General features: G+C 40.7%; 2 protein-coding genes and 2 long non-coding RNA genes across 4 annotated transcripts in view; 1 reads left to right on the top strand and 3 right to left on the bottom strand.

The window, feature by feature from the left end:
- Nucleotides 1-21: 21 nt before the first annotated feature.
- On the bottom strand, nt 22-7,129 carry rs1a (retinoschisin 1a). The gene is made up of 6 exons (XM_054771140.1): nt 6,987-7,129; nt 6,702-6,724; nt 6,295-6,412; nt 2,988-3,129; nt 2,661-2,856; nt 22-955 (listed from the first exon to the last, which is right to left on the bottom strand). Exons 1-6 carry the CDS (start codon nt 7,039-7,041, stop codon nt 803-805), a joined length of 687 nt encoding a protein of 228 aa, XP_054627115.1. The 5' UTR covers nt 7,042-7,129; the 3' UTR covers nt 22-802.
- Nucleotides 7,130-8,375: 1,246 nt separating this feature from the next.
- On the bottom strand, nt 8,376-10,706 carry LOC129178683 (uncharacterized). The gene is made up of 3 exons (XR_008569826.1): nt 10,624-10,706; nt 8,671-8,890; nt 8,376-8,593 (listed from the first exon to the last, which is right to left on the bottom strand). It is a non-coding gene; the product is annotated as an uncharacterized LOC129178683 (long non-coding RNA).
- A 106-nt stretch (nt 10,707-10,812) lies between these two features.
- The window catches only part of ppef1 (protein phosphatase, EF-hand calcium binding domain 1), a 17,040-nt gene continuing 2,186 nt past the window's right edge, over nt 10,813-25,666 (top strand). The window contains exons 1-16 of the mRNA XM_054771134.1: nt 10,813-10,971; nt 11,054-11,311; nt 15,300-15,428; nt 18,840-18,866; nt 19,108-19,235; nt 19,316-19,376; nt 21,346-21,509; nt 21,585-21,699; nt 22,011-22,057; nt 22,125-22,291; nt 22,367-22,403; nt 22,475-22,624; nt 23,269-23,420; nt 23,501-23,744; nt 23,822-24,007; nt 24,070-24,212. Coding sequence (XP_054627109.1) covers nt 11,257-11,311; nt 15,300-15,428; nt 18,840-18,866; nt 19,108-19,235; nt 19,316-19,376; nt 21,346-21,509; nt 21,585-21,699; nt 22,011-22,057; nt 22,125-22,291; nt 22,367-22,403; nt 22,475-22,624; nt 23,269-23,420; nt 23,501-23,744; nt 23,822-24,007; nt 24,070-24,212 — 1,805 coding nt within the window. The 5' untranslated portion in view covers nt 10,813-10,971; nt 11,054-11,256. The remainder of the gene's footprint in view (nt 10,972-11,053; nt 11,312-15,299; nt 15,429-18,839; nt 18,867-19,107; nt 19,236-19,315; nt 19,377-21,345; nt 21,510-21,584; nt 21,700-22,010; nt 22,058-22,124; nt 22,292-22,366; nt 22,404-22,474; nt 22,625-23,268; nt 23,421-23,500; nt 23,745-23,821; nt 24,008-24,069; nt 24,213-25,666) is intronic.
- Nucleotides 22,350-25,658, bottom strand: LOC129178682 (uncharacterized). Its single transcript, XR_008569825.1, has 3 exons — nt 25,615-25,658; nt 23,496-23,715; nt 22,350-23,390 (listed from the first exon to the last, which is right to left on the bottom strand). It is a non-coding gene; the product is annotated as an uncharacterized LOC129178682 (long non-coding RNA).

The following is a 25,666-nucleotide window of genomic DNA, read 5'->3' as shown; positions in this document are numbered from 1 at the left end:
ACACATTTTATAGAAATGATATATTGGTAGTCTTGTTTTAATAGTGAAAGAAGATGGCATAACGATGAGCAGAGAGGCAAAACAATACACAGCATGTACTACGGGAATAAAATCAGATAGAAACAAAGTGAAATTGCAGAAATGTGTAGAGGAAATTCTTTTGTGCCTTTAATTATCAACAACAAATGGTGGAAAATATGCTACATTAAACCCATAGAGCACATTAAGGTTAAACAAACAAGAAGAAATAACAAATAAGATCAAATAGGATCAAATATGGCAACAGTTAGGTTTTTTTTTATCATAAGCATGTCCAGTTTTTAAGTTGAATTGAATTTTTATTGAAACAGAAGACAATATTAAAGACATCAGCTTAAGCATCGGGCTTAGTGAAATCCCACGGTGTTTGTTAAGAAGCAGTGTGCTGTCAAACATGAAACACACGTTCTGGATCAGCCTTCCATAGCAACGTTCGCTCTCCTGCTCCACAACTAATTATTGCTTTGAATTTATGCCATTTCAGTGCAAATGTAACAATCCATTGAGAACTAATGAGAAAATGAAAGCAGCCAGTGTGAGACAATGGAGAGTGCAGATAATGCAAGCTCATTTTGCATATCAAACATCAAATTCATTCCAACCATAATCGTCCTTCCCAGTGAAAACAAAGGTTTGTAATATAATATTTTAGTCTCAGCTCACGCTACACAGGTGGAAGGGTGCAAATAATGACAAAGACACACACACACTGATTGTGTTGGAGGGTAAAGGTCAAGGCCTCGAAGAGAACAGGGAGAGAGGTTCAGGCACATTTGTTCATGCAGAGCAGCAGCTCCAGACGCAGCGCAATGCGTGTGTGCCATCCGAGAGGAAGGATGCGGATATAGCGCGCCACGATGGGTGGCCGCAAAAGGTTCTGTACAGATGACGAACGGTCGGAATTCCCGTAGAACACCTAAGGAGAACCGAGAAAAATTATAATGGATAATATTTACAGTATGTATACACTACCCGTCAAAAGTTTTACAACACCCTCATTTTTCAAGTTATTTATTGAAATTCAAGTCGTTCAAGTCCAATGAATAGCTTGAAATGGTACAAGGTTAAGTGGTGAAGTGTCAGAGGTTAAAAAAAAGGTGAGGTTACCATCCTTTTTCTATGTCGCTTATCCTCATGAGGGTCGCAGGTATGCTGGAGCCTATCCAAGCTGACTTCGGGCAAGAGGTGGGGTACACCCTGGACTGGTCACCAGCCAATCGCAGGGCACATATAGACAAACAACCATTCACACTCACATTCATACCTATGGACAATTAGAGTCACCAATTAACCTAACATGCATGTTTTTGGATGTGGGAGGAAACAGAAGTACCCGGAGAAAAGCCACACACAGGGACAACATGCAAAGTCCACACAGAGATGCCCAACAGAGATTCGAACCTTCCCGATCTCCTGACTGTGTGGCCAACATGCTAACCACTCGACCACCGTGCGGCCCGGTAAGGTTACCCAAAACTGAAAAATAACGTAATTATACAAACAGGCCTATGTCAGGGACCACAAAATGGGTCAAAAATTTAAAGCTCTTCTGCAGCAATTGAGGCTGATCAATCCCGTGCAAATAATTCCTACAGGTGTTCCAAGTTCTAGAGTACTTACTACCTCCTCTGTCTGCATAAAAACAGTGTTCGGAACACACTGTGGTACTATATCAGTTTAACAGCATTGTACTGTAGAAAGTCATTTGTTGCTACAAAAATGGCAAGAAAAAAGGGAATTAACAATTAAAAAGAGAGACAGGCCATCTTAACACTTACAGTACAAATGTAGGTTTTGTAGGTAGAAATTGGAGTGTTCTAAAACTTTTGACCAGTAGTGTATATGTATAATGTAATGTAGCCTACTACACCGACCAACCCCAACATAAACATGCATAACAAAGTGCAGTTGTACGCCACATGGCGCTTCAAATTTCACGGCTTCACTTTTTCAAAATATATTCATTAATAAATCATCCTGAATTCATGGTTATTAGTAAAACATACACGTTTCATCAAATTTTACATATTTTTGGCCCAAATTAAGCATTATCAAGCATAAAAATGACTAAATGAGTGACGGTGGCTAGTGGCCTAGTGGGTAGCATGTTCGGATTGTATCTCCGTTAGAACGTCTCTATGTGGTGTTTGTATGCTCTCCCGGTGCGTGGGTTCTCTTTCCAAAAATATGCATATTAAGGTTACTGGAGATTCGAAATTGTCCATATGTGCTCTGTGATTGGCTGGTGCCCGGTCCAAGGTGTAACCCGCCTCTCGCCCGAAGACAGCTGGGATAGGCTCCAGCATACCCGTGCCCCAAGTGAGTACAAGCGGTACAGAAAACGGATGGACGTCTAGAGGGCTCTAATAATGTTAAAACACATATTTTCTATACTTAAACCACAAAAATATTCAATTTATAAATAAGGATCCCACTTCACAGAAATTCACTTATCATGGTTGGGTCTGGACCCAATTAACCGTAATAAACGAGGGATTACTGTACTCCACAATACCAATTGAGTTAATGGAGTACTCCTCTGACAGTGTTAATCATATCAGAGCATTATTATCTTTTTCTCAAAGACGTCACTATGCTTGCTAGTTGTTGTTTAACTTTACCCTGTTGTTTCCAGTCTGGTCCTTGTAGTAGATCCAGTTGAGTTTTTCGTCAGTGCGATACTGCACGCTGTACTTGGTGACCCACTCGTCTGCATCACAGCGGCCCTGAGTGAGGATCCCTGAGACCACAACCACCTCCCTCAGGTCAATCTGCAGCCATTGGCTGCTGTCCTGGAACTTGGAGAGCCATGCACATCTGGAACACGAAGACAATCAATTATTCATAATATACAGTACATGATATACATAGCAAAAAAAAAATAGTGGTTCACTTATTGTTATTGTGTAAATCGTGTTCTTCTGCAAGAACACAAAACCTCTGCCTACCCGAAGCCTTGACTGTTGAGTCGTGCCTTGTTTGGGAGCCAAGAGGAAAACCATCCACTGTACTGATCCTGGTTGGAGCAGGTGATTTGCTCTGGACTCACTGATCCAGCTTCAAAGCCCAGAGGCTTGTGGTACGGACACTCTGCAACGAGGTCGAACAAAGACAAATTTATCTCAGAAAAAGTGTGAAAAATTATTTTTTTCACATTTTTTTCACTTGAAGATCCATCCTAGGGTGTGTTTGGCTTGAATGGCTTGAATGTTAGGATGATCCATAGTGCTGCTTATAGAGAACACACAAAAACATTCATTCCTAAATTCACAAACATTGAAATTCACTAATTTGGAACATTTTCAAACTGCGAAAATCATGAATAAAGCAAACGATAACCCGCTTCCAATTCATCAAGAGAGGAGATATAAGATGATATACAGTGTGCAATGAGTCTCTTACAGCTCCTTTTTAAGGTCATGCAACAGCATCTCAGTAGGATTCAGATTAGGTCTTTAACTAGGCCACTCCAAAGTCTCCATTTTGTTGTTCTTCAGCCATTCAGAGGTGTGTGTTTTGGATCATTGTCCTGCTGCAGAACACAAGTTGGTTTCAGCTTGAAGTCATGAACAAATTCGCCGTCAGGATTTTTTGGTAGACAGCAGAATTCATGGTTCCGTTTATCACAGCAAGTCTTCCACGTCCTGAAGCAGCAAAACAGCCCCAGACCATCAAACTACCACCACCATATTTTACTGTTGGAATGGTGTTCTTTTTCTGAAATGCACCGTTACCTTTACACCAGATGTAATCGGACACACACCTTCCAAAAAGTTAAACTTTTGTCTGATCAGAAAACAGAGTATTTCCCCAAAGGTCTAGGGGATCATCAAGATGTTTTCTGGCAAAATTGAAACAAGTCTTAATGTTCTTTTTGTTCAGCAGTGTTTTTCATCTTGGAACTTTGCCATGCAGGCTGTCTTTGGCCAGTGTCTATCTTATGGTGGAGTCATGAAAACTGACCTTAACAGAGGCAAGTGAGGCCTGCAGTTCTTTGGATGTTGTTGTGGGGTCTTTTTTGACCTGTTGGATGAGTCGTCGCTGCGCTCTTAGGGTCATTATGTTTGGCCGGCCACTCCTGAGAAGGTTCACCATTGTTCCATGTTCCATTTGTGGATAACGGCTCTCACTTTGTTTAGCTGGAGTCCCAAAGCTTTAGAAATGGCTTTATACCCATTTCCAGAGTGATAGATCTCAATTAATCTCAGTTAAATTATGTTTTAAAATGCATAAATTATGATTATGCATAATGATTATTGGAAAAAAATTATTATTAAAAGGCAATCACTTTTTCCACATGGGGCCATGTAGGTTTGGATTTTTTTTCCCTTAATAATAAAAACTTTCATTTAAAAAACGCTTTTTGTGTTCAGTTGTGTTGTCCTTGAGTAATATTTATATTTGTTTGATGATCTGAAACATTTAAGTGTAACAAACACGCACAAATCAGGAAGAGGGCAAACACGTTTTCACACCACTGTAGTATTTTTTACGATTTTCTATCCATACAGAGGAGTCATACTTTAAATGTATTGAAATGATAAGGCATCTTTGAGTACACATTGCCAGGCCGAGTGTCCTGGTTTTTGGTTATCAAAGTATGGTTACCCCAGAGCTGGGTGCCCACAGCACATTCTAAAAATAGAATTTAATGATTTTGGAAAATTCAGTTGGGGCAAAAGTTATAATATTTTGGAAAGTCATAATTACGAGAAGAAAATTTTTAAAAATGATTAATGAAGAAAGTTGAAATATTTGGAAAATGGAAAAAGAACAACACCAAAAATTGGGGGGAAAAAAAGCAAAGAGCGAAGTTCATACTAATAATACGCTCTTTGACCTAGATCACAAAGCTGAAATGCAGTTTTCCTTGATATGCTTTAAAAAATATCAAAGTGGGCCTTGCATACTTTTATTTTTCAGTACGTGGCCCTCAGTGGAAAATGTTTGGACACCCCCTGCCCTGTGCAAACTAACAGACGTGAGGACCTCGCAAGTCCACACTAAGGAGGAACATATACATATGACATTTCCTTTAAAAGTTAAAATGTCCAAGTCTCACTCTATATTTCTATTCACAACTTCAGCATTGGGTGGGTCCTTCCCTCCCCTAATGACAAAAAAGCCACAGTGGAGTCGTCCCCCTCCACCCACAGTGAGCCAACATGTCATCCTAAAAGCCTGCACTTTTAATTCTCCAATGTGAGAGCTCAGTCATGACCATTAGTGTTGTGTTGCATGTGGACAGATGGCTCTGCTCTCCCCTCTGCAGCTTTAGCTCTGGTCACGCAGGTCCATGATCAAAAAAAATAACCCACTCAGTGAATGGGGAATACATGAATACTCAAATGCGTGAGATGAGTGTCATTTCTAATGTCTGAGAAGATTGCTTTGGATGCCCCCTAGGAAGGACATGTGTTCCTTAGCGAGAGCAACACACTGCAGTTGTGTTTACTACTGCTTTAAGATGATCTGGCACTGGGTCACATCCTGCCTAATCCCAGTATTACAACGCAATGAGCAGCAGCTCTGGGGGAATCTGTGGAGCTAAGTACTTACATAAGAGCAAAGCCAGTGACTTGGAAGCGTATGACAAGAAAGAAATATGTTGCATTTGAAGAACTTCAAGTGACCTTCAGCCATCTTTATTCCTCGCTTAGCCCATGAGATGGTAATCATTTGTTTCTGACAAGGCATGATATGACTGTCACTCATTGCTCAATTTCTTTGTGTTCACCATCTGCCATTATTTCACATTCCTTTGCTAGATTTACAGCTACCAGCCCAATGATGGGCAAAAAATGGTGGATGATTGCTCTCAGAAATCTTTTAACATGAATGATTCAAATCATGTGCGTCCATGATAACCTTTGCTTAAGAAATTAAGCCAATTGTGCTGCCTCGGTGTGGATGTAAATGTAATTGTTGCATACAGGTCCATATTTTCTCTCCATAGGAGCGCTTTCACCCTGCAGTGTCAAATCTGGGGTTTATTGCATTCATGCATGTGCATGTATAAATAGACATCTCCTTGACTGACGCAGAGAAACTTTTCTTCAAAACGATGTATAAAGCTGATTTGAAAGAACATTCTTTATTTTGACAGTTCATTAGTTCATTGATTCCTCAGCCAAAATTGTTAATTATCATCTTGGAAGTGGATATTTCGCCATTGTTGGGCTCAAAACAAAGCAATAGCAAATGGAGAAATGATGTCTTCTCTGAGGCGACAATTTGGTCTTTGTTGGTTCTTACCTGGCATACAATCCACTCCACGCACTGAGGAGCCGATGGAGGAGAACTCCGTCGGCGACACTCCTCCGTCACAGTCGCATTTGCAAGACTTGCTGGTCCACGCCTCAGATACATCCATCTTAAGTCAACACAAAATTGTTTTAATAGACAAAAGCATCAAAAAGTCTGCTAATAAGACGATGATAATGGTCAATTTGGCCTGACACTGTCAGAGAGGTACTTTTTTAACAATATTCTTGTTATTGTGACTGCAGAACTACATCTCTCAGTATAAAACACTGCAGTTCAACAAAGTAGGACCACAACAATAATCATACTGATTGCACTGTGCAGGGGTACCTAATGTGAAGTCACATTTTTATCTATAAAATGCCATTTTTATGCTGCTTTATTATGTTTCTTCTTACCTCTTGAGCATGGCTGAGGATCACTGTTCAGACAGATGGGCAAAGACCACAGCAAATGTCCAGGCGCACAGTGAGGCACAGATGACAATAAATGGCAGTTAGTATGCATTATTTGCTCATTGCTGCAAACAAAATCTGTGCATCAATCTGTCAGTGTAAACACATTAAAGTCAATGAAATAAACACAGACAAAAGGTTGAAGAAAAGATGCTCATTTTCAATGTAAACAAGTCCACACAGTATGAATCAATTCCGGTATCACAACTCAAAAGGCTGAAATCCTACCGTGAGCTGCCAGAAGAAGCAGGGCAGGAAGTACAGGACGCACGTTGAGAGCCATCTTGCAGCCTCCACACAGGACTCACCATAGAAGGAGCAACCAAACCAGCAGCGATACAAAGTCTGGATTATAATAATCCACAGGACACGCACGGCCCAACCTAATGCCATCCTTATCTGCCAAAGCCCCTCCTACAGCTGTTCCGCCACCAGGGCAAGCTACAAAACAAATAATACATGGTCAGTGGTATGTATGTATGTATGTATGTATATGTGTATGTGTGTATGTATGTGTCTGTGCATTTTCAATGGGATTAAACTGAAATTGCTGGTTATTATAATACTAAAATATAAATGTAATCTAATCAATTGAAATATGTTGCCAAGTGGTTATCATCGGAAAACACAATATATCCAACATGTTGTTGAAACGTTCTTTAGATGTGGAAGTGATTGATTTAAATGTGTCATTGTTTGCACTACCTGACTGTTAGCAAATGTAATAAATGGTGGGCTGAATTGTGCAGCCAAGACCAAACCACCCAAACGTGGTACACCCTCATAAAGATCAATCTCCTACAAGTACAAGCTTGCATCTCCAAATTTGGATTCATCCGGAAATCAACAAAAGTAACTTTTCCTCATCTTCCTTATCAAATACGCATGCTTTTCATTGGCTACTAATGAAATGTATAAATTTTGCCATTAAGATTTCAGCATTCTTAACTGGGTAATTAGGGATAATCGCAATATAAATTGGAAATATATATATATTTACACTAATAAGGATCTGCATTTTTATATAGATGTAAATGTAGAGCCTTTTTATGGCCCCCTCCCCACTGGTGGAGCTATGTGGTAGCCAATGGTGGCCGTGGGCACCCTTGGTCACTCTCCGGCAACCCCAGTGGCCATCCAGACCACATGTGTCAAACTCGTGCCCTGGAAGGCCGAGACGCTGCAGGTTTTCTCTCCAACCAGTTTCTCCAGCAGGTGATTTAATTGATGAGCTCCTTCCCTCAAACTGAAGGTGTTGATCATTAAAATCACCTGCTTTAGTGACTGGCTGGAAAAAAAACCTGCAGTGTCTCGGCCTTCCATGGCACGAGTTTGACACCCCTGATCTAGATGTTTTAGGTATCAACTTATTGCCACCCCTATGTGAGTAACAGTCTCACCTTCACCACCCAAATGAAACATTTCTGGCTCCGCCACTGCCCCTCCCCTCCACAAAGTATATTTATATGCAGCAGATCATGTAATGCTGTTAGCTAATGAACAGTTCTAATAAGCTTGAGTATATACTTTGATTGGAATACTTTTCCCTATCTAGGAGCTTGTGCATGCTGCTGCAAGCTACACTGGCTGCTAGGCAGTCAAAGCTGGGTGTGTGAGTGTAATTAAGCCTCATTAGGAAAAGCTGTTTTCAGTTTAGGCTCATTAAAACACCTTTTTTCCACAGTCTCTGTCTGACATACTTGCACTTTCACTGAAGCTCTCTGCATCAGGAAACATCTCCAGTTCTACTGTGGCTACGACTGACCCAGAACAATGAAGGCTCCTGTTCCAGCAGCATGGAAGAAGAAGAGGTATCATGCTCGCTCCACACTCCTCTACAAAGCTCATAAAGAGGTGAGGGATGCAAAAATGCACCAGGGGAAATAAACAGGTGGTCTTTTAACAGTATTACATTGATATTTAGGTCAGTCCGTTTGGGAGGGGTGGTCTAGACTTCCTGGTCTGTGGCAACAGTTTTCCCAGACCAGTTCTGCTCAGACTGGTGAGCTTGGAGGCCTCAAGACTCTCAAGAAGAAACCGACGAAAAGTGATCACCCTGCGGGAGATAAATGCTGCCGTCTCTCTGATGCAACGTAGGATTCACACCCAAGCTGCCGCATGAAGTGTTGGATCTGGAGTGCAAAAAATACAATTTTTAATATGAAAGAGTATATTTTAACTAACGAGGCATTTTTGAGGTTTTGCATACAATTCCCAGCTTTTGACCAAGCACATTTTAAGACCTTCTGAATGTGAAGTTGAGCCAACTTGCAATAAAAGTATGAAGTCTATACCGATTTGACTTTGCTTGATTTCTGAAGTTACCTGCTGAAATGTAACTAGGGGGGGAAAAAAAAGTGCAAGCCTTCTATAGGTAAGACTCGCGCTTAAATATTTGATTAACAAAAATGGTAACTATGTGAAATCATTGGTAGCTGGATCAAACTGAGATCCAATTCAGTTAAGCAATTTTATTTTTTTATAATTTTTGCTCCAACTCTTCTATTGGATCTCCTTACCTGTATAGCTAATTCAGTGTCCGGTGATTAAATATCCTAACGAAGTTCTGTATTACAATCATGAAAGCTAAGGAATTTGTTCCAGATTTTAGTGTTTAAATTAATCAAAATTAAGTTTTGACAAAGTATACAATTGTTAAAAGGCTAGTCTTTGACAAGCAGGGCCTATGTTCCCAAAGTGGGCTACGCCTACCCACAGGGGGACACCAATTTTCATAGGGGGTACATGAATAAAATGAACAATTGGTGCCGGAAACTCACAATTACGAGTCCGCCCAAACGCCTCACAGTGCAAGGAGAATCGGGCCGTGTTGCCAACTTGGTGACTGTGTCGCTAAATCTGGTGACATTCCAAACCCTTTCGGTGACATTTTTTCTCAAAAGCGACTAGCAACAAATCTAGCTGCTTTTTCTGCTATTGGAGAGTTTTCTGGTAGTTGGGGACTTAAAAGTGAAAGCACGTATTGATCTCCAGTTTCTGTTCTCACTGAGCAGCAGCGGGTGCTGCTGGGAAGTCCGCCCCGCCCCAAAGCTGTCACAAGCCGTCAGTGCCGTCAGCTTCCACGGCAAATTGAGAGCATAGAGGAGCTCTACGCATCCATGAATCGCGCGTGGCGCGATGCCGCCTGGGTGGATCTCGCCCTGTTTCACAGAGCGAGATCTAAAGCGTAAATGTTTCTTCATCTTTATTGAATTACTACTCATTACACTCGCGCCTCATTGGGACTCGGTCACTTACGTGTCAGTGTGTCAGAACGTGTGATGGAAGAATGTTGTGTGATAAATGAAACAAGTAGTCCTAACTGCAAGATAAAAGGTGGTAGGCGCTGGCTGAGATAAAATATTAAAGTTATTTTATTTTTATAAAGTGATGGCCAATTTAAATGATCAAACAAATAACCAAGTTGTAGTTAAACTTAATTAAGGTGTTTTTCGTCACTTTTTTTTAATCTCTCCTATGAGGTTATGCTGTTTTGCCAACATGCTAACATCAAACTGGAATAAAAGATACAGTATGTAGGAGAATAACGTATCCAATTATCAGTGTTCATGTGAAACTTTATCAAAATATGACCATGCAAAATACACATTTTTGAAGTATTTGAAGTATTCTAAAATTGATTAATTAACCAATTAATTAGATCAATATTTCAAGTTAATTCCGAGAAAAAGGTTTATGTTTTTTAAGTGTGCAGGAGTAGGGGGTTCATGACTTCAGATCAAATGTCTGAAGGGGTACGCAACTGTAAAAAGTTTGGGAACCACTAGCGGGAACCACTGGTGAACCACTGGTGAGTCACGAACCACTTTTTACGTAGCCTACATACATTATACATTTCTCTTACCACCTGAGGTGATTTTTCTCTGCCTTTTGCTTCCAATATGCCTTGGCTCGTTACACTGTATAAATCCTAGGGCTAATTAGTTTGTTAGCAGGTGGAATTCAGGAAGAATAGGCCAATGAAAAAAAGTCCCGTGGCAGCTATGCCTAGTATCGCGGTATCTGAATAAAAAAACTGGGGGCAGAAAGCGCCATGACTCGACCGGAACAGGAAGTAAGAATGAAACATAGTACTTACTCAAAAAGAGCTCTACAAAAACTATAATTCTACATGAATACTCTTTTGTACAATTTTCGATAAGAAGGCAAGTCAAGGATATCGAAAAGGAAGAAAAATAGCACCATCTTGTGGGTAAGTTGATCGCTGTTTTCATTCAGGAAAACTCCCACAAATCTCACAAAACCGACTTCTATCCTCAACATTTGTTTTCCAGATACAGTACGCGAATAGAAGTCAAATAGCAATAGAAGAGGAATACTGACGAGGGTCTTGCAATCCCACCTGATGATGCCTCCGCCTCCTTGACGCCGTCATCTCCTCCTATCATCTTCTTCCTGTCAGCCTGCAAGCAGCATCAAATAAAAACACCACGACAGTAATGACAGGGCATCCAAACGACAACCGCTCCAAAGTTGGATGCGAGCACATATATCTTATGTTCCATATATGATATGTGACTTGCTTTGTGCAGGTAGGAGCATCACTTTCCTTCAACCTGCGTGCGTGCGCGCGTGTTTGTATTGTCCCGTAGAAGCAATGTGTTTATTGCTTGTATTTATTCCGCATGGCTTGGAAGACTCCTCTCTGATGTGGAAGTGGACGACTTTGCTATGAGTGCATTGCTATCACTTGCATTAAAAAGGTCTTGTTCATAGGAGTCGTTAGCAGACATTGACATGGCTTTAAAGGAGAGTTCCCACCTGCAGGTTATGACAAATTAAGTGTTATGGTGACGAAGCAGGCCTGCATCCTGTTGGTTTTATTGTGTTGAACTGAAGACACTTACTGTATTTATGGTGATTATCAGAGAGACCTTGCCATGCATTATCAGTATTTTTGTTTTTTTACCCATTAAGAAAAAGGATAGCTATTTATGGAACATTTCATACACAACAATTATACCTAATATTCTTATATACTTAATATTTGTAATAACACTCAGACAGAGCCACATCACTCCAGTTCTGCACCGTCTGCACTTGCTTCCAGTCCATTTCAGAGTTGATTTTAAGGCAATTCATGGTGCTGCGCCGTCTCCTTTATGTGAGCTTTTAAACATTCATCGCCCCCAGCAGAGCTCTTCAGTCTGCCAACGAACAGCTGCTTGAGATCCCTCGGTCCAATTTTAAACAGTGGAGTGATCGGTCCTTTTCTGTAGCTGGTCCCAGACTTTGGAACGTCTTACCTGTTGAATTGTGGACCATCACAGACTTACATTTGTTTAAGGCAAAACTTAAGTCTCATTTGTTCCGAACTGCATTTGGCACATAAGAGCATCATGACACTTTTATTTCTTTCTATTTTATTTATACTTACATTTTATCTGTTGTTTGATTATATTCTTCTTGTGTTTTTATGCTGTTTATCTTGCACTGTTGTCCAGCACTTTGGTTCAGTGACAGCTGATATAAGGGGCTATGTAAATAAAGATTGATTGAATATTAATAAAATAAACTACCAGAGAAAAATGGAAGTAATAGTAATAGGATAGGAATTAAAGAACTGTAAAAATAAATATTCTTCCCCAAAAAGGTGTTCTCTGTTTTTAAATGAGAGCGCTGTCAATGATGTTGTTAATTCAAGATTTCAGACTGATGTTTTCCAATTAGTTGGATGTTAGGTTAATTTGAGACTGTAAATTTTCCACAGGTTTGAATGTGAGTGTGAATTCAGGGTGTAACAATTTATTTTAATAACAGTTCGATTTGTATCATGATTCATGGTTGCTGATACGATTCAAGGACAATATTGGTTTATTTAGAACGACACGATCCGAAACAATTCAGTAACTTTTAAGGCAAAAATTCAACCTGTGTGACTGTAAAATAAATACTTGGATACTGGACAGTGCAGGTGAAGTTTCCTTGATTCCCGTTGTTTTTTGTAAGGGAATCAGGTATAAATTGTTTATAATGCTGACATATTAAGAATAAATTCTCAATGAGTATGAAAAATGAGTTAAAAATGCAATACAACACCAGGATGAACATAGGGTGGTATAGCATGCCATGATTAATTATTTACTTTAAATAGTGCAATCCAAACCTGCACTTTGCACAGAGTGAGGGACATTATGCAAATTCCTCAACAAATCAATGTGGTATGGTAGCTTGATTTAGATACTATACGAAAGTGAATTTTCATCCTACATACCTTTTATCTTGTCCTGAAGCTCTGATCCATGAGTTTGAAAGGCTTAAAGTTGGACTTAACTTTTCTGTACACCAATGAAAATACACCCGATATCATATGAAAAAATAGCATTTTTAAGGACATCCCCATGGACTCTCCAATCGAGCGCGCACGCACAGTGTTAGATTTTTGCATTGCTAAAATTGTATATGTAACATTTTTTTTACCTGGACATGCCGCGCTGGATGATGACGTCACTAAGCGTCACTGCTACTGGACCGTAGCGTCCAGAGGTGTACAAAACGTCCTTACTTTGCATATTGTTCCCATGAATGTCACTTAAAAGGAGTTTAAAATAAGGCCAAATGAGTTAAATATGAATACTGAATAAAGTGAATGAACTAACCAAAAAGAAGAAGAAGCGAATCAACAGTATTTCACAGGTCAACTACAACTCCCATGACCACCACATGCGTTTAACGTTTAACGTCTTTATCATTAAAAGTGCTAATAAAAACAAATCCATATAAAGCCTGCCGTGCTTAAATCCAATGCTTCATTTCCTGTATGCATTCAATCAATTGTTTACCTTTTAAATGATGTTAGAGCGATACATATGTCGTCCTGAATGGAAACTTGAGAACCCAGATCGATATAGTTGAATCACAGGAATATACAAGTACTGTAAATCGATGCATCAATGTAGTGATTGAATCATTACACCCCTCGTGTGAATGGTTGTTTGTCTATATGTGCTATGCGATTGGCTGGTGACCAGTCCAGGGTGTACTGTCACTGCGCAATCCGTCCCGGAAACGCAATTGGTTCTACGCATGCGCGAGACCTACGTCACTTCCTCCTTTGGCGGTGATTATTGTTAAAAGAGTTCGTAAGCATGCGGATGTTTCTATCATCTTATGACCTCCACCAAGACAGAGCTCCGTAAAAAGTTGCACAATGCACGTAGCGCAGATGTAAACGTCACATCCGATTAAGTAAAACAAACTTAAATAAACACAATAAAACACATAAAATGCAGTTATATTTGATTGTAAACAACCAAAAGCTGAGTGCAATGATGGATTAATGTACAGGATTCAGCTAGAGTTTTTTTGTTTCTAATAAATAATATAAATACCATCCATCCAAACATATCTTCCTAGCAAATGCTTTTTCTGTATTTTTTCAGTGGTGAAAAAAATGTAAAATGGAACCAGGAACCATTATCCACTTGCATCATAGATATGATGTAAGAAAAAAAATGATTGATTATGTTGTAATTTTGCAAATCTTTTTTTCAAACATTTGTTTGTGTGTGTGTGGGCGGGGAGGTTGACGTATATTGCTGCCGTAAAATAGATCAACGGATGCCGTATATTACACATGACTAACATGTGACTTCCCAAAAATAGTCCATTGTCAGCTGGGATAGGCTCCAGCGTAACCCTGCAACCCTTGTAAGGACAAACGGCATAGAGAATGAATGAATTAATTTTCCAATTAGGGCTGCAAATAACGATTGTTTTCTGAGTCAATTAATCTGAAGCTTGTTGTTTTGATTAATCGAGTAATCAGTCAGGCCCCAGGTGGACCAAATCAATATGAACCAAACACAAACACTTAGTGGTTTCATATCACAAATAAGGCAAAAATGTTGATGACTGTTTTCCAAAGTCAAAGCTGATATGTGTGAGGATCTTGTTTTGCCTCAAACACAAAGATGATACGTCTGCTTTCATGGAAGACTAAATAAAAACATGTGAAAGACTGAAATCAGAGGATATTTACATTTAAAAATAAAAAAAACATTAATCGTATACCAAAATAGTTGTCAATGAATTGGATAATACAAAAAGCTGTATGGAAATTATTTTGCAAAGTTTTCATTGAAACTATCACAGATTAATTATTGTCACTTTAAGTGTTGTTGGTTTGGCCCTACTGAGAAGTATTAGTGCTTTTATGTGGCTGAATAAGGAGCAAAATATTGGAAACGGGCTCTCAGCGTTACACACCATTGCACAATACAACCACAGTGATAAACATATTGTTAAATTAACATATTTGCCAGTGTCAAGCAAATGTGAGGGTTTCCCACTCTTGAATGTGCTTATAGTTGTTCCAAAATCCTCACTAGGTGAAGCAAATTTGCAATCTTGTGCATGCTTTCATCCACTTGTCCATTAAAATTAATAGGAAAATAAAGACGTCAAATGGGATACGTTGCGGTTGTTTCTTTTTAAATTCATAAGTGTATATTTCTCACTCTATCTTCAGTGATCTCTTGCTCTTTCAGTGCTGTGACGAGTGTGCTGGTCTCACCATAGATGTCTTGTGCCACACATCAGATGTGATCTGCTTTTTCCATTCAAGTCACGTCTGGGCCTGCTTGCTGGTCATCATGGGATGCGGCGCCTCTGTTGCCATAGAGACACAAATGCCAAGAGTTGAGAGAGGTACACGGGTTTTGTTGCCGTCTGTTTTAGCTGCAAGGTTGTAACATGTTTCGGTGCGAGAAAAAAAAAACAGCCTAATCAGTTTAATTGGTGTTGCATTGCTAATAGGAGCAACTCCAAACTAGGTGGCTCAGAAACCGTATGCCAGAGAATACTGTATAGCGCCCATTTAGTGACGTGCGGTGAGGTTCATGGCTAGTGAGGCACTGACTCCTTTGGGGTTTTTTGTGTTAATACAGGGTGCTCATTAAGAGGATAACAAGAAAAATAAGAGAATAATTTTGTTTTGAAATACTTCTTTGGCCTTAACTTTTGTAACTTTTGCGCCATATCCTTCTCCAGGAAAAGTTCTGATACTTTGTTGTAAAAGTCTGACCACCTTCTGGTGACCTTGGGTATATAACCCTCATTTTGGCAGTCAGGTTCATTCAGCAGAGCATAACAATATCTTTCACGCATTTGACTTGCTGCTCTCCAGCTAGTGCTGCTGGCTTTTCCTCTCTGTGAAAGGATGACAGTGAGAACCACCTCCCAGCTCACAACCCCACTTCCACCCTCCCATATTAACATTTCTCTGTATTTTATTGTCCGATTAGCAAGAATAATTATGCCACACTTACATTAAAGACATTACACAAGCTATTGAAAGTCCTGGGGCCTCATGTACAAAGGATGCGTATGCACAAAAAGGTGGCGTACGTATTTTTCCACGCATACGTTCAGATGTATCAAGAGTGAAATGACCGTGAAAATGTGCACTGCTCCACGCCAATTTCAAGGCTGGTGAACGCATGCTTCTACGCACTGGAGCGTCTGATACCGGAGGTACCAGTCACACTGGAATCCCCTGGATCCGAGACACTGCTGCAAGGCATGTCCTCTTCTGTCTCATTGTCTTTGGAGAAATCAAATTTACATAAATTAAACCTCAGATTCTTGGATATCTTATTTTAATATCATGACATGTTTGTAAGATGTAAGTAGTATGAACCGTTAAATGAACATGAACAAATTATATATTAGTCAGAATAACCGACTCATGATGCTACCGCCCCGTAATGGCAGCCACTTTCTGCTTAAATGGAGTGAGCTGGTCCTCTCCTTTCTCGTCATCTGTTTTGGCCACACTTTGGTGGTGGGCAGCCATCCTACGCTTGACTTCCACCTTTGTATCGGACCACATCTTTTTTATGTCTGTAGGTTTTCTGCTGCTCCGACCCCACAGCATTAACTACGTCACCTACGCTCTCCCACTCCAGTCTCTTGCGTTTGGCACTAATGACAGAGAACAATGACCCAAAAAGCACATTTTTACGCGCCTCGACCTCATTGAGGAGCGTCTCCAATTCAGACTCTGTGAAATTCCTCTTCTTTCCTGAACGATTCATTTTGTCCAAAAGACAACAGAATCACACTTCCGGGGCATATTTATGCAAATTTAGATGTGGGCGTGCCGAAGGAGGAATCTGGTACTCCTACATGTGCACTCAATTCCGTGTTGAGTGGGATGTACAAAGGAAATGTGCTTAGATTCATTCTTACGCACGGTTTCATATGTCAGGATTTTTTTGTGTGTATGCCATTTTCTCAGTTTTAAGCGTACGAAATCCATCCATCCATCCATCTTTTATGCCGCTTATCCTCACTAGGGTCGCAGGTATTGCTGGAGCCTATCCCAGCTGACTTCGGGCGAGAGGCGGGGTTCACCCTGGACTGGTCTCCAGTCAATCGCAGGGCACATATAGACAAACCATTCACACTCACATTCATACCTATGGACAATTTAGAGTCGCCAATTAACCCAACATGCATGTTTTTTGAATGTGGGAGGAAACCGGAGTACCCGGAGAAAACCCACGCACATGCAAACTTCGCACAGACATGTCCAACAGAGATTTGAATCCAGATCTTCCCGATCTCCTGACTCTGTGGCCAACATGCTAACCACTAGGCCACCGTGCGGCCCCCAGTAGGAAATCCACGAAAGTTTTTGTACATGAGGCCCCTGGTGTATAATAAATGATTCTGCAACATTTTATTATTGGTCACATGCTGACAAACATAAACTGCCAGGCTCAGTGCAACTCGGTGCACTCATTGAGTGCGCTCAGATGGTAGGCAAGGCTTGCACATGAAGCCGAGAAGAGACGCTTGAGGCAGCCTCATCTTAGGTTTCTGCCCTGTATTTGATCAGGAAATGTGCAAATTCAGTGAGTTTTACTTGAGAATGTGTTAAAAATGATTGGAATCATACAGAAAATACATTCATAATATAGTTCAATGGAGACATATTCATTTATATTTTATATTATCATGTTTGTTTTTTTTCATCATGACAGGCTCTGCCTCACCTGCCTCCCATGACCGCACGTCACTGCGCCCGTTAATATCACAGCATATCCTGACAATCGCTGGATACCAAATAAATATGCCCCCTAGTGACTAGTGTGATCATGCTTAGTGGGTGCAATGACGAACTTTTGGCAGTGCCTTGACATTATACCCATATTATTGCTTTTGATGTCTCAAATTTGTAGCAGAAAAAAAAGTATTATTGAGCATGATAAAATGAGCATTGACACAGTTAGCTTGAATGGGACTTTACGTTACTCCTAATTATGGAGTCACACTCTAATTTCTATTCGCCTATGAACTAGGGCTGCAACTAATGATTATTTTCTCAGTTGATTAATTCGCAGCTTGTTATTTCGACCTTATACGGACTAAATACGGTGAATACGAACCAAGCACAAACAGTTAGTGGTTTGGTCCGCAACATATCAGAAAAGAGGCAAAAATGTTGATCGCTGTTTGCCAAAGTCGAAGCTGGTATGTGTTAGTATCTTGCCTAAAACACAAAGATAATGCTTGACTAAGGAAATTAAAAAATGCTCCCATGTGAAAGGCTGAAAACAGAGGATATTTACATTTTTTAATTTAAAAAAAAGTTTAATTGAAAACTAAAATAGTTGTCGATTAATTGGATAATCAATTCATCGATTAATTGTTGCAGCTCTACTTTGAACCCTTTTTCGAGATAAAGTAAGGAATCCAAGTAAAGAGTTTTTGTCACATTTTTCAACAAATCAATTGTTATCCGTAGCTTCAGTATGAGCCATGTTTTGTTTCATGTTGCACATATATTGTATTTATAAGCTGATGATTTAGCTCATCCTTGTTGCACACAGACTACTACAATCCTGACAGATGCTTCTGATCGTTCACGTCTTTCTTTTTTAATGACTGTTGTTTCTGTTGAAGGCTTTTTAATTTGCGTCCTTTTTCCAGTCCCGCTGTTGCTCGTGTCCTCCCTTGTGTCTTGTTAACACTCCCCCCCTCTTTGTCGCTTTGTGTTTGTCACTTTGCACATATGTTTTTAATCAATTAACACTTTTGTTTTTCCTCACACAGATGCAAAAACTCCCAGTCCGGCACTGAGTAAGACCATGGTCATTTCTAAAGATCAGTGGGCATCAATCTAGGCTAGTCTGACATTTTTTTTAAATACAAGATGCAGGAAAAGTTGTACACATGCACACTCTAAAGACATACAATGATGTGGATGTGCAACACTACTTACAGGCAGTTGATTTAGCGCTTCTAAGGTTGTACTTAATGATGTGGAGTCTTACAAGCAACCCTTTTGCAACGTTGATGTGTGAAGCTGCTTCCTCTGTAGCTATGAAGGCAGCTGTTTTGATCCAACGGTGGTACCGCCGCTACATGGCCCGTCTGGAGATGAGGCGGAGGTACACGTGGAACATCTTCCAATCCATTGAATATGCGAGGGAACAGGACCAGCTGCAGGTGAGACTCCAGAGTTTCTGTGTCTAAAACGAAGTCTTTTAAAGCTCAGTGGTAGCTTTTGTTTGCTCATTCTTCCTCAGCTCTCCAATTTCTTCAGCTTCATGCTAGACAACTTCACTCAACTTAATGGAAATGGACCAGGTGAGAAGACAGGACACTTCACCATAGATTATCCATGGAAATCAACTAGCTCTGCTTCATTATTCGTATTGCTCTGTATACAGTATATGTTCGGCTGCTGTGTAAAAAGCCATAATGAGCCATCAAAATGGTTTTATGACATTATATATATGTATTTTTCTTAATGTATATCTTTCAGTCAATCAAATGAACACGACTTTAATTAGCACTCTTATTTTGATGTGGAAAACCTTTTGCGTACTTCCCGTTGCCTAGCAACTAATGTGACCGTGGTGTGCACTGAGGCAGCTGTGGCTTAAGTGTACACTGACCCACTCATTCAGCTAAAAAGCCTCATGCTCCCTTTTAAAGCTAATCCTTAGGTTGGCCCATCATCTAAATGGTCTTTTTTTTGAGTCAAATAAAGTGATGTGAAGAGGCAAGACCCGTGCTGACATTTATGACACACGCCATCTGTGTGTGGCACAACAGAGTTTATTTAAATAACATTTACATGCAAATACACAAAAGTACTAAGGATGTTAAGAGATCTCTCATTTTGTATCCCACTTGGGGGACCTTATAGTTGGAACCTTTATAGCACATACACAGGATCATAAAAAACTGATACAATGTAGTCATCTATGGCCACATTTCTAGTGTAGTCCTTAGGATTTTTGTATCTAAATAGCTCTCTGTTTTCATTAGCAATGTCTGGATTAAAATGTGGAAAACAACAACATGGAAGAATATCACAGATTTAATCTCATGTTTTGCCCACAGTGTTCTAGCAAATAGATATCAAATCATCCACTTATGGAGATGCATATTGCACCAAAAAAACACATTGTCCTCTGCATATGAATTGTGTATAAAAAAAAATTACAACAGCTGGACGGTGACTGTTGGCATCACAGTCAGATCTGGAAGATCGGGGTTCAAGTCTTTGTTGGACATCTAGTTATGTTTTGCATTTGCTCCCCGTGTGTGGTACTTCAGCTTCCTCCCTCATTCCAGAAACATGCATGTTAGGTTAATTAGTGACTCTAAATTGTCCATAGGTATGAATGTGAGTGTGAATGGTTGTTTGTCTATATGTGCCCTGCGATTGGCTGGCGACCAGTCCAGGGTGTACCCTGCCTCTCGCCCAAAGACAGCTGGGATAGGCTCCACCATACCCCGCCACCCTAGTGAGGAGAACTATCATAGATAATGTATGATGAAACATTTAAAAATAATACAATTAAATAAAGCAAATAAAATACATGTTGTTCTCAGACCTCCAGCATGACTGTGCCCTAAAGCACATGTGTCAAACTCGTGCCCTGGAGGGCCGAGACGCTGCAGGTTTTCTCTCCAACCAGTTTCTCCAGCAGGTGATTTAATTGATGAGCTCCTTCCCTCAAACTGAAGGTGTTGATCATTAAAATCACCTGCTTTAGTGACTGGCTGGAAAGAAAACTCGCAGTGTCTCGGCCCTCCATGGCACGAGTTTGACACCCCTGGTATAAAGCAAGGTCCATAAACATGCTTGGATGAGTTTGGCATTGAAGAACCTAAGAACCCTAACCTAAACCCCATCAAACAGCTTTGGGATGTACTAGTACAGTACAGTGAGGGTGAACCAGGAGGTCCTCTATAACGGTGTTTGCCAACCTTTATGTAGCCAAGCCTCATATTTTATATTAGAAAAATCTCTTGGCACACAACCAGACAAAAATGAAACACACAAAAAGTTAACAGGTGGATACACAGGTTAATTACGTACATTTTTCCTTCCAATGGAAGAGCATTTAATTGTTCTGCCACCACACTCCAACGTCTTGTAGAAAGTCTACCCAGAAAGGTGCACCAACTCCACATTTTCACTTCCTGTTTGTAGTTAGTACAGTTTATATATGCTGCTGCTAAATACCAACACAATGAGCATGAGCACATGTGATAACCCTGTGGCCCACCATATTCTTATTCATGTTCTTGTGTTTTCAAGATTTAATTTCCCAGCTGTTAGAGCCTGTGGTCGACCCCTGGTTGGACAGAGAGGCCTGCTATGACTGCATCCGCATTCCGGAATCATATGCTGGACCTCGACTGTCGTTTCCCCTTTCGGTGTCAGACACAAATTCTCTTCTTAATGCCTTTAAAGAGCAGCAGGTACAATATCAGAGTGACATTGCTCATCAACTGTGGATTTTTAAGTAGGATCTTCTTGCTCTTGCTCTTGCGCAGACTTTACATGCCAGATATGTGCTGCAGCTGCTCTACGAGACCAAGAAGCTACTCCAACAGATGCCTAACATTATCCACCTGTCCACGTCCTACACAAAGGAGATTACAGTATGTGGTAGGTGATTACTGCTTGCTCACTTGCACATCGGACACTGAAAACACCAATAACTGCTGATTAAATGATGGCTGACGTCCGCTAAAGTGTTTTAAATAAATCTTGATTACAGCTTTCCAAGAAAGGACATGTTGATTTGCATATTGATGCAACACTTGAGTCCTCCTCCACACCTGCCTCCTCCTGCTGATTCAGATCTTGTTATTCTAAAGGATGCTTGAAAAGAACCTCGCACACCATTCAGTTGGAGGATTCACTATCCTGTCCTGTAAGAAGTCATGTTTGCTCTGTGTTAATTCTGTTTCGTGCAGGTGATCTTCATGGGCGACTTGATGACTTACTTCTTATATTTTATAAGGTAATGATAAGGTGAACAAGTCATTATAGATAAGAGCAATGTGCTGATTTGACTCTGTACTGCACAGAACGGCCTCCCTTCTGCTGAGACACCATATGTGTTTAATGGAGACTTTGTGGACCGTGGGAAAAAGTCCATTGAAGTGGTCATCCTCCTGTTTGCATACCTTTTACTCTACCCCGACTATATGCATCTGAACCGAGGAAACCATGAGGACCACATCATGAACCTCAGGTGAACAAAAAACATCTTTGATAAAAACTAATCACAAACAACAAAACTAGTTCTTGTTTTTTCTTTTATTTCCAGGTATGGCTTTACAAAAGAAGTCATGCAGAAGTACAAGGTATGGTAAAATAATGTAAACTAGTTGGCCAGAGCTCTAGAATTAAACATGTTAATGTTTCTTATGTACAGAGTAATGGGCGTGAGATCCTGCAGCTCTTTCAGGATGTCTTCAGCCTTCTGCCTGTCGCCACAGTGATAGACGGGAAAGTCCTTATTGTTCATGGGGGCATATCAGACCAGACAGACCTGGACTTCCTCAGCGCCATTGATAGGCACAAGGTCAGGCAGTAGAAGAAGTAGCTACATGATTATAATTCAGTCACTTCTAGTAGTTATAGTTATTGGTGCAGTCTAGGGTAACAGATTGTGTTCATTTCTACCAGTTACTTTCAGTTTAAGTGAGTATTTAATTTACTATAGTTACAGTCCCCACTACCTCGAGTGTAAATTCATGAGCCATTCATGAGCTCATCTCATTTCGACTAAGTGGAACACAAATACTAAGTTTTTGCTCGGGAAATTGTTTACATTACTTGCTTTTGAGCAATTTTCTTGTCTTAACCAACCCTAATTATAAGATTGATCAGAAAAGAATGAGAAAGGCAGATATTTCTTATTAGATTTAATTTAGAATTGGAACTTTAGCTTAGGTATTTTAGAAACTGGACACGGGAGTTAGCTTGAAATTTTGTGTAAATCATCCAAAACTGTAGTAAACTGACATTAATTGAAAACCGATCATATTAACATATTCCCAGTGATCTCCCTTCGAATTGCATCCCCTTATTTTGCTTTTAAATGGGATGGAAATTTTGAAAATGCAAATGTTTTTGCAACACTAGTTTTAAATATGGAGAGGAGGAGTCTACAGTATCTATTATGCGAGACTCTGGGAATCACAATCACAACATTTTCTCTTCCAGATTAAATCTGCCTTAAGGTTTCCCAGACACACTTTGGAGCAGCTGGGCATCGGTCATTCTTACAAAGAGCTGAAAAGAATGAGATCCGCAGACAGTTCTCACGCCAGCAGTGGTCGCAGCAACTGCAAGAACCAGAGGACCCCCAGTCAGAGGCCAGTCAATGATCCACATGTGGCTTCTGTCAAAAACGCCTTCTAATCTAAGAGAATTTTGTTTGTGTGCTTTACTGTAGAAAAAGGCGATGTGGTCTGAGCCGGCAAGATAGCGCTGCTTCCACCTCTTCCTCATCATCCTCATCTTCTTCATCATCTTCCTCCCTCTGCTCTCCACGAACTCCCTCAGGCTTCTCTCCTCGGTCATGCCTGTCTTCTCCCAGCATGCCGTACAACGTTAACATCCTCCAAGTGCCTTTCGTCGACTCTGTGTCCTCCATTCCTCCTCCTCTGTCTCCACAGAAGGAGCGGGAATGGAAACAAGTAAGAAGAGGGTAAAATGCTTAGCGTGCGTGCTTGTTTATGTAGCTCTCCTACAAGTCTCCTACTGCCTCCTGTAGATTGTGGATATATTGTGGAGTGACCCCAAAACCCAAGAAGGCTGCAGCCCAAACACATTCAGAGGAGGCGGCTGCTACTTTGGCCCTGACGTTACGCAAAGACTTCTGCTCCAATATGGCCTGCAGCTGATTATCAGATCCCACGAGTGTAAACAGGAGGGGTACGAGCTGTGTCACGGTGGACAGGTAGCTAAAGCCCGCTTCTTCTTCGTCCCCTGCAATACTTGAAATAACTATCTCCCCTGCAGGTGATCACCATCTTCTCTGCATCCAACTATTACGAGGAGGGAAGCAATCGCGGAGCCTACGTCAAGCTGGGTAGAGAACTGGTTCCACGATTCTACCAGTATCAAGTTAGCCGCACAACACGCAAACTTACGTTGACCCAAAGGTACTGCAGGTGTCTGGTGTGTGTCCATGTGTGTGAAATTGTTTGGAACGATGTTAAGTTGAGGCCAAAACAAGGCCAAACAATCTGCAACAGCTGCACTCCAATCCTGTAGGTGGCGATAGTGTATATTACTGTTAGTATACTTCTAGTAGTAGTAATACCAATACAGTGGTGCCTTGGTTAACGTCATTAATTCGTTCCAGGGGTCAGACTCAAACCAAAATGGACTCTAACCAAGGCAAGTTTCCCTTTGGACGCTAAACAAGCGCAGCGAACGCCAGCCAAAAATTTTGGTTGTTAACCGAAAATTGCGCTAACTGGGGCGGACGTTAACCACTGTAATAGTAATGTTAAAACCAGAACCTTCATTGCTGCTTGCTCATGTTGGATTGAGATGGTTTTCTTTAATGTATGAGGGCTGTAGTTGTAGACCTGCTCCAAGTAAAGAGAAGTGGGGTTCATAATTCTGTTGTGACTAAATAAAAATTGCCTTGACTTGACGTCATGTGTATTAAACATGCATGTCACGTACCACATACAACACGTACACACACACACACACGCACACACACCTACTTAGCATTTTCAATGCACAAGTGCATTCCAGCTAGAAGGACTACCCTAACACCTTCAAGCATTGACATCTTGGCTTTGTAGCAGAAGAGAAAGGACTAACTTGACTGGTTGCAATTCACAATTAAAAAGGAGACAAGAAGAGGAAGAGGACAACTATTACAGTCGTCACTTCCGTAAGTGCCCAACGACAATAATGGATTTGGGACAACCCTAAACTGTCAAAATTTGCGCCTTCAGAGGCTCAGTAGGCATTGTTCATACTGCTGTGTACATAATGAAGTACGGGAGTGCATACATTGAAACACAGTGGTTGACCAGTGGCATCAGAGAGGAGGGAAAAATTGGAATGGGGCATCACGGCCCTAAGCATGGGGGGGGGGGGGGGGGGGGGGGGGGCATCGGCTTTTGTAAAGTTTTGAAGATTTTTTTATTTAAATATGTCAGTTCGAAAGACTTCTTAAATGTTATGAGTTTTGCTGCGAAAGTTCAATAAGATTGTTGTAATCACATTAAGATGGTCTCAGTCTACCTTCACCCACCTTGCAAAAATGCAAAATGGTTCATTCCATCTGCTAGGCCTTGACTGCGAACGGCAAAGGTTGCTGTTAGGCGCGGGTGTCCATCCAGAGAATGAACCTGCTTAGGACGTTGGAGTTTGATACTAGCTTAATTAGAAACCCAGGATCCAAGAAACTATCATCCGCCCCAGAATCTATTAAAGCGGAAATTTGAACATTCCTACCCAAAAGGTGCCGGGTTGCTGGTCGAATACCAAGGAGCATTGATGAAGGAACTGTTCATACAGAATACTGTTCATACAACTCACCAGAAAAGGTGTGTGCTGGAGACTCCGCTTCTGCGGGATCAGCCATGCGCTG

Source organism: Dunckerocampus dactyliophorus, chromosome 3, assembly GCF_027744805.1.
Source record: "Dunckerocampus dactyliophorus isolate RoL2022-P2 chromosome 3, RoL_Ddac_1.1, whole genome shotgun sequence".
NCBI classification, from domain to species: Eukaryota; Metazoa; Chordata; class Actinopteri; order Syngnathiformes; family Syngnathidae; genus Dunckerocampus; species Dunckerocampus dactyliophorus.
The sequence above is the reverse complement of the archived record's forward strand: the minus strand, read 5'-3'. Positions and strand labels throughout refer to the sequence as shown.

Excerpts from the sequence above, each read along its gene's own strand:
- rs1a (XM_054771140.1), bottom strand. The coding sequence starts at position 7,041 with ATGGCTCTCAACGTGCGTCCTGTACTTCCTGCCCTGCTTCTTCTGGCA. Across the intron at positions 2,857-2,987 it reads CTCAACAGTCAAGGCTTCGG|ATGTGCATGGCTCTCCAAGT; the intron begins GTAGGCAGAGGT and ends TTCGTGTTCCAG. Across the intron at positions 956-2,660 it reads ACCAGACTGGAAACAACAGG|GTGTTCTACGGGAATTCCGA; the intron begins GTAAAGTTAAAC and ends GGTTCTCCTTAG.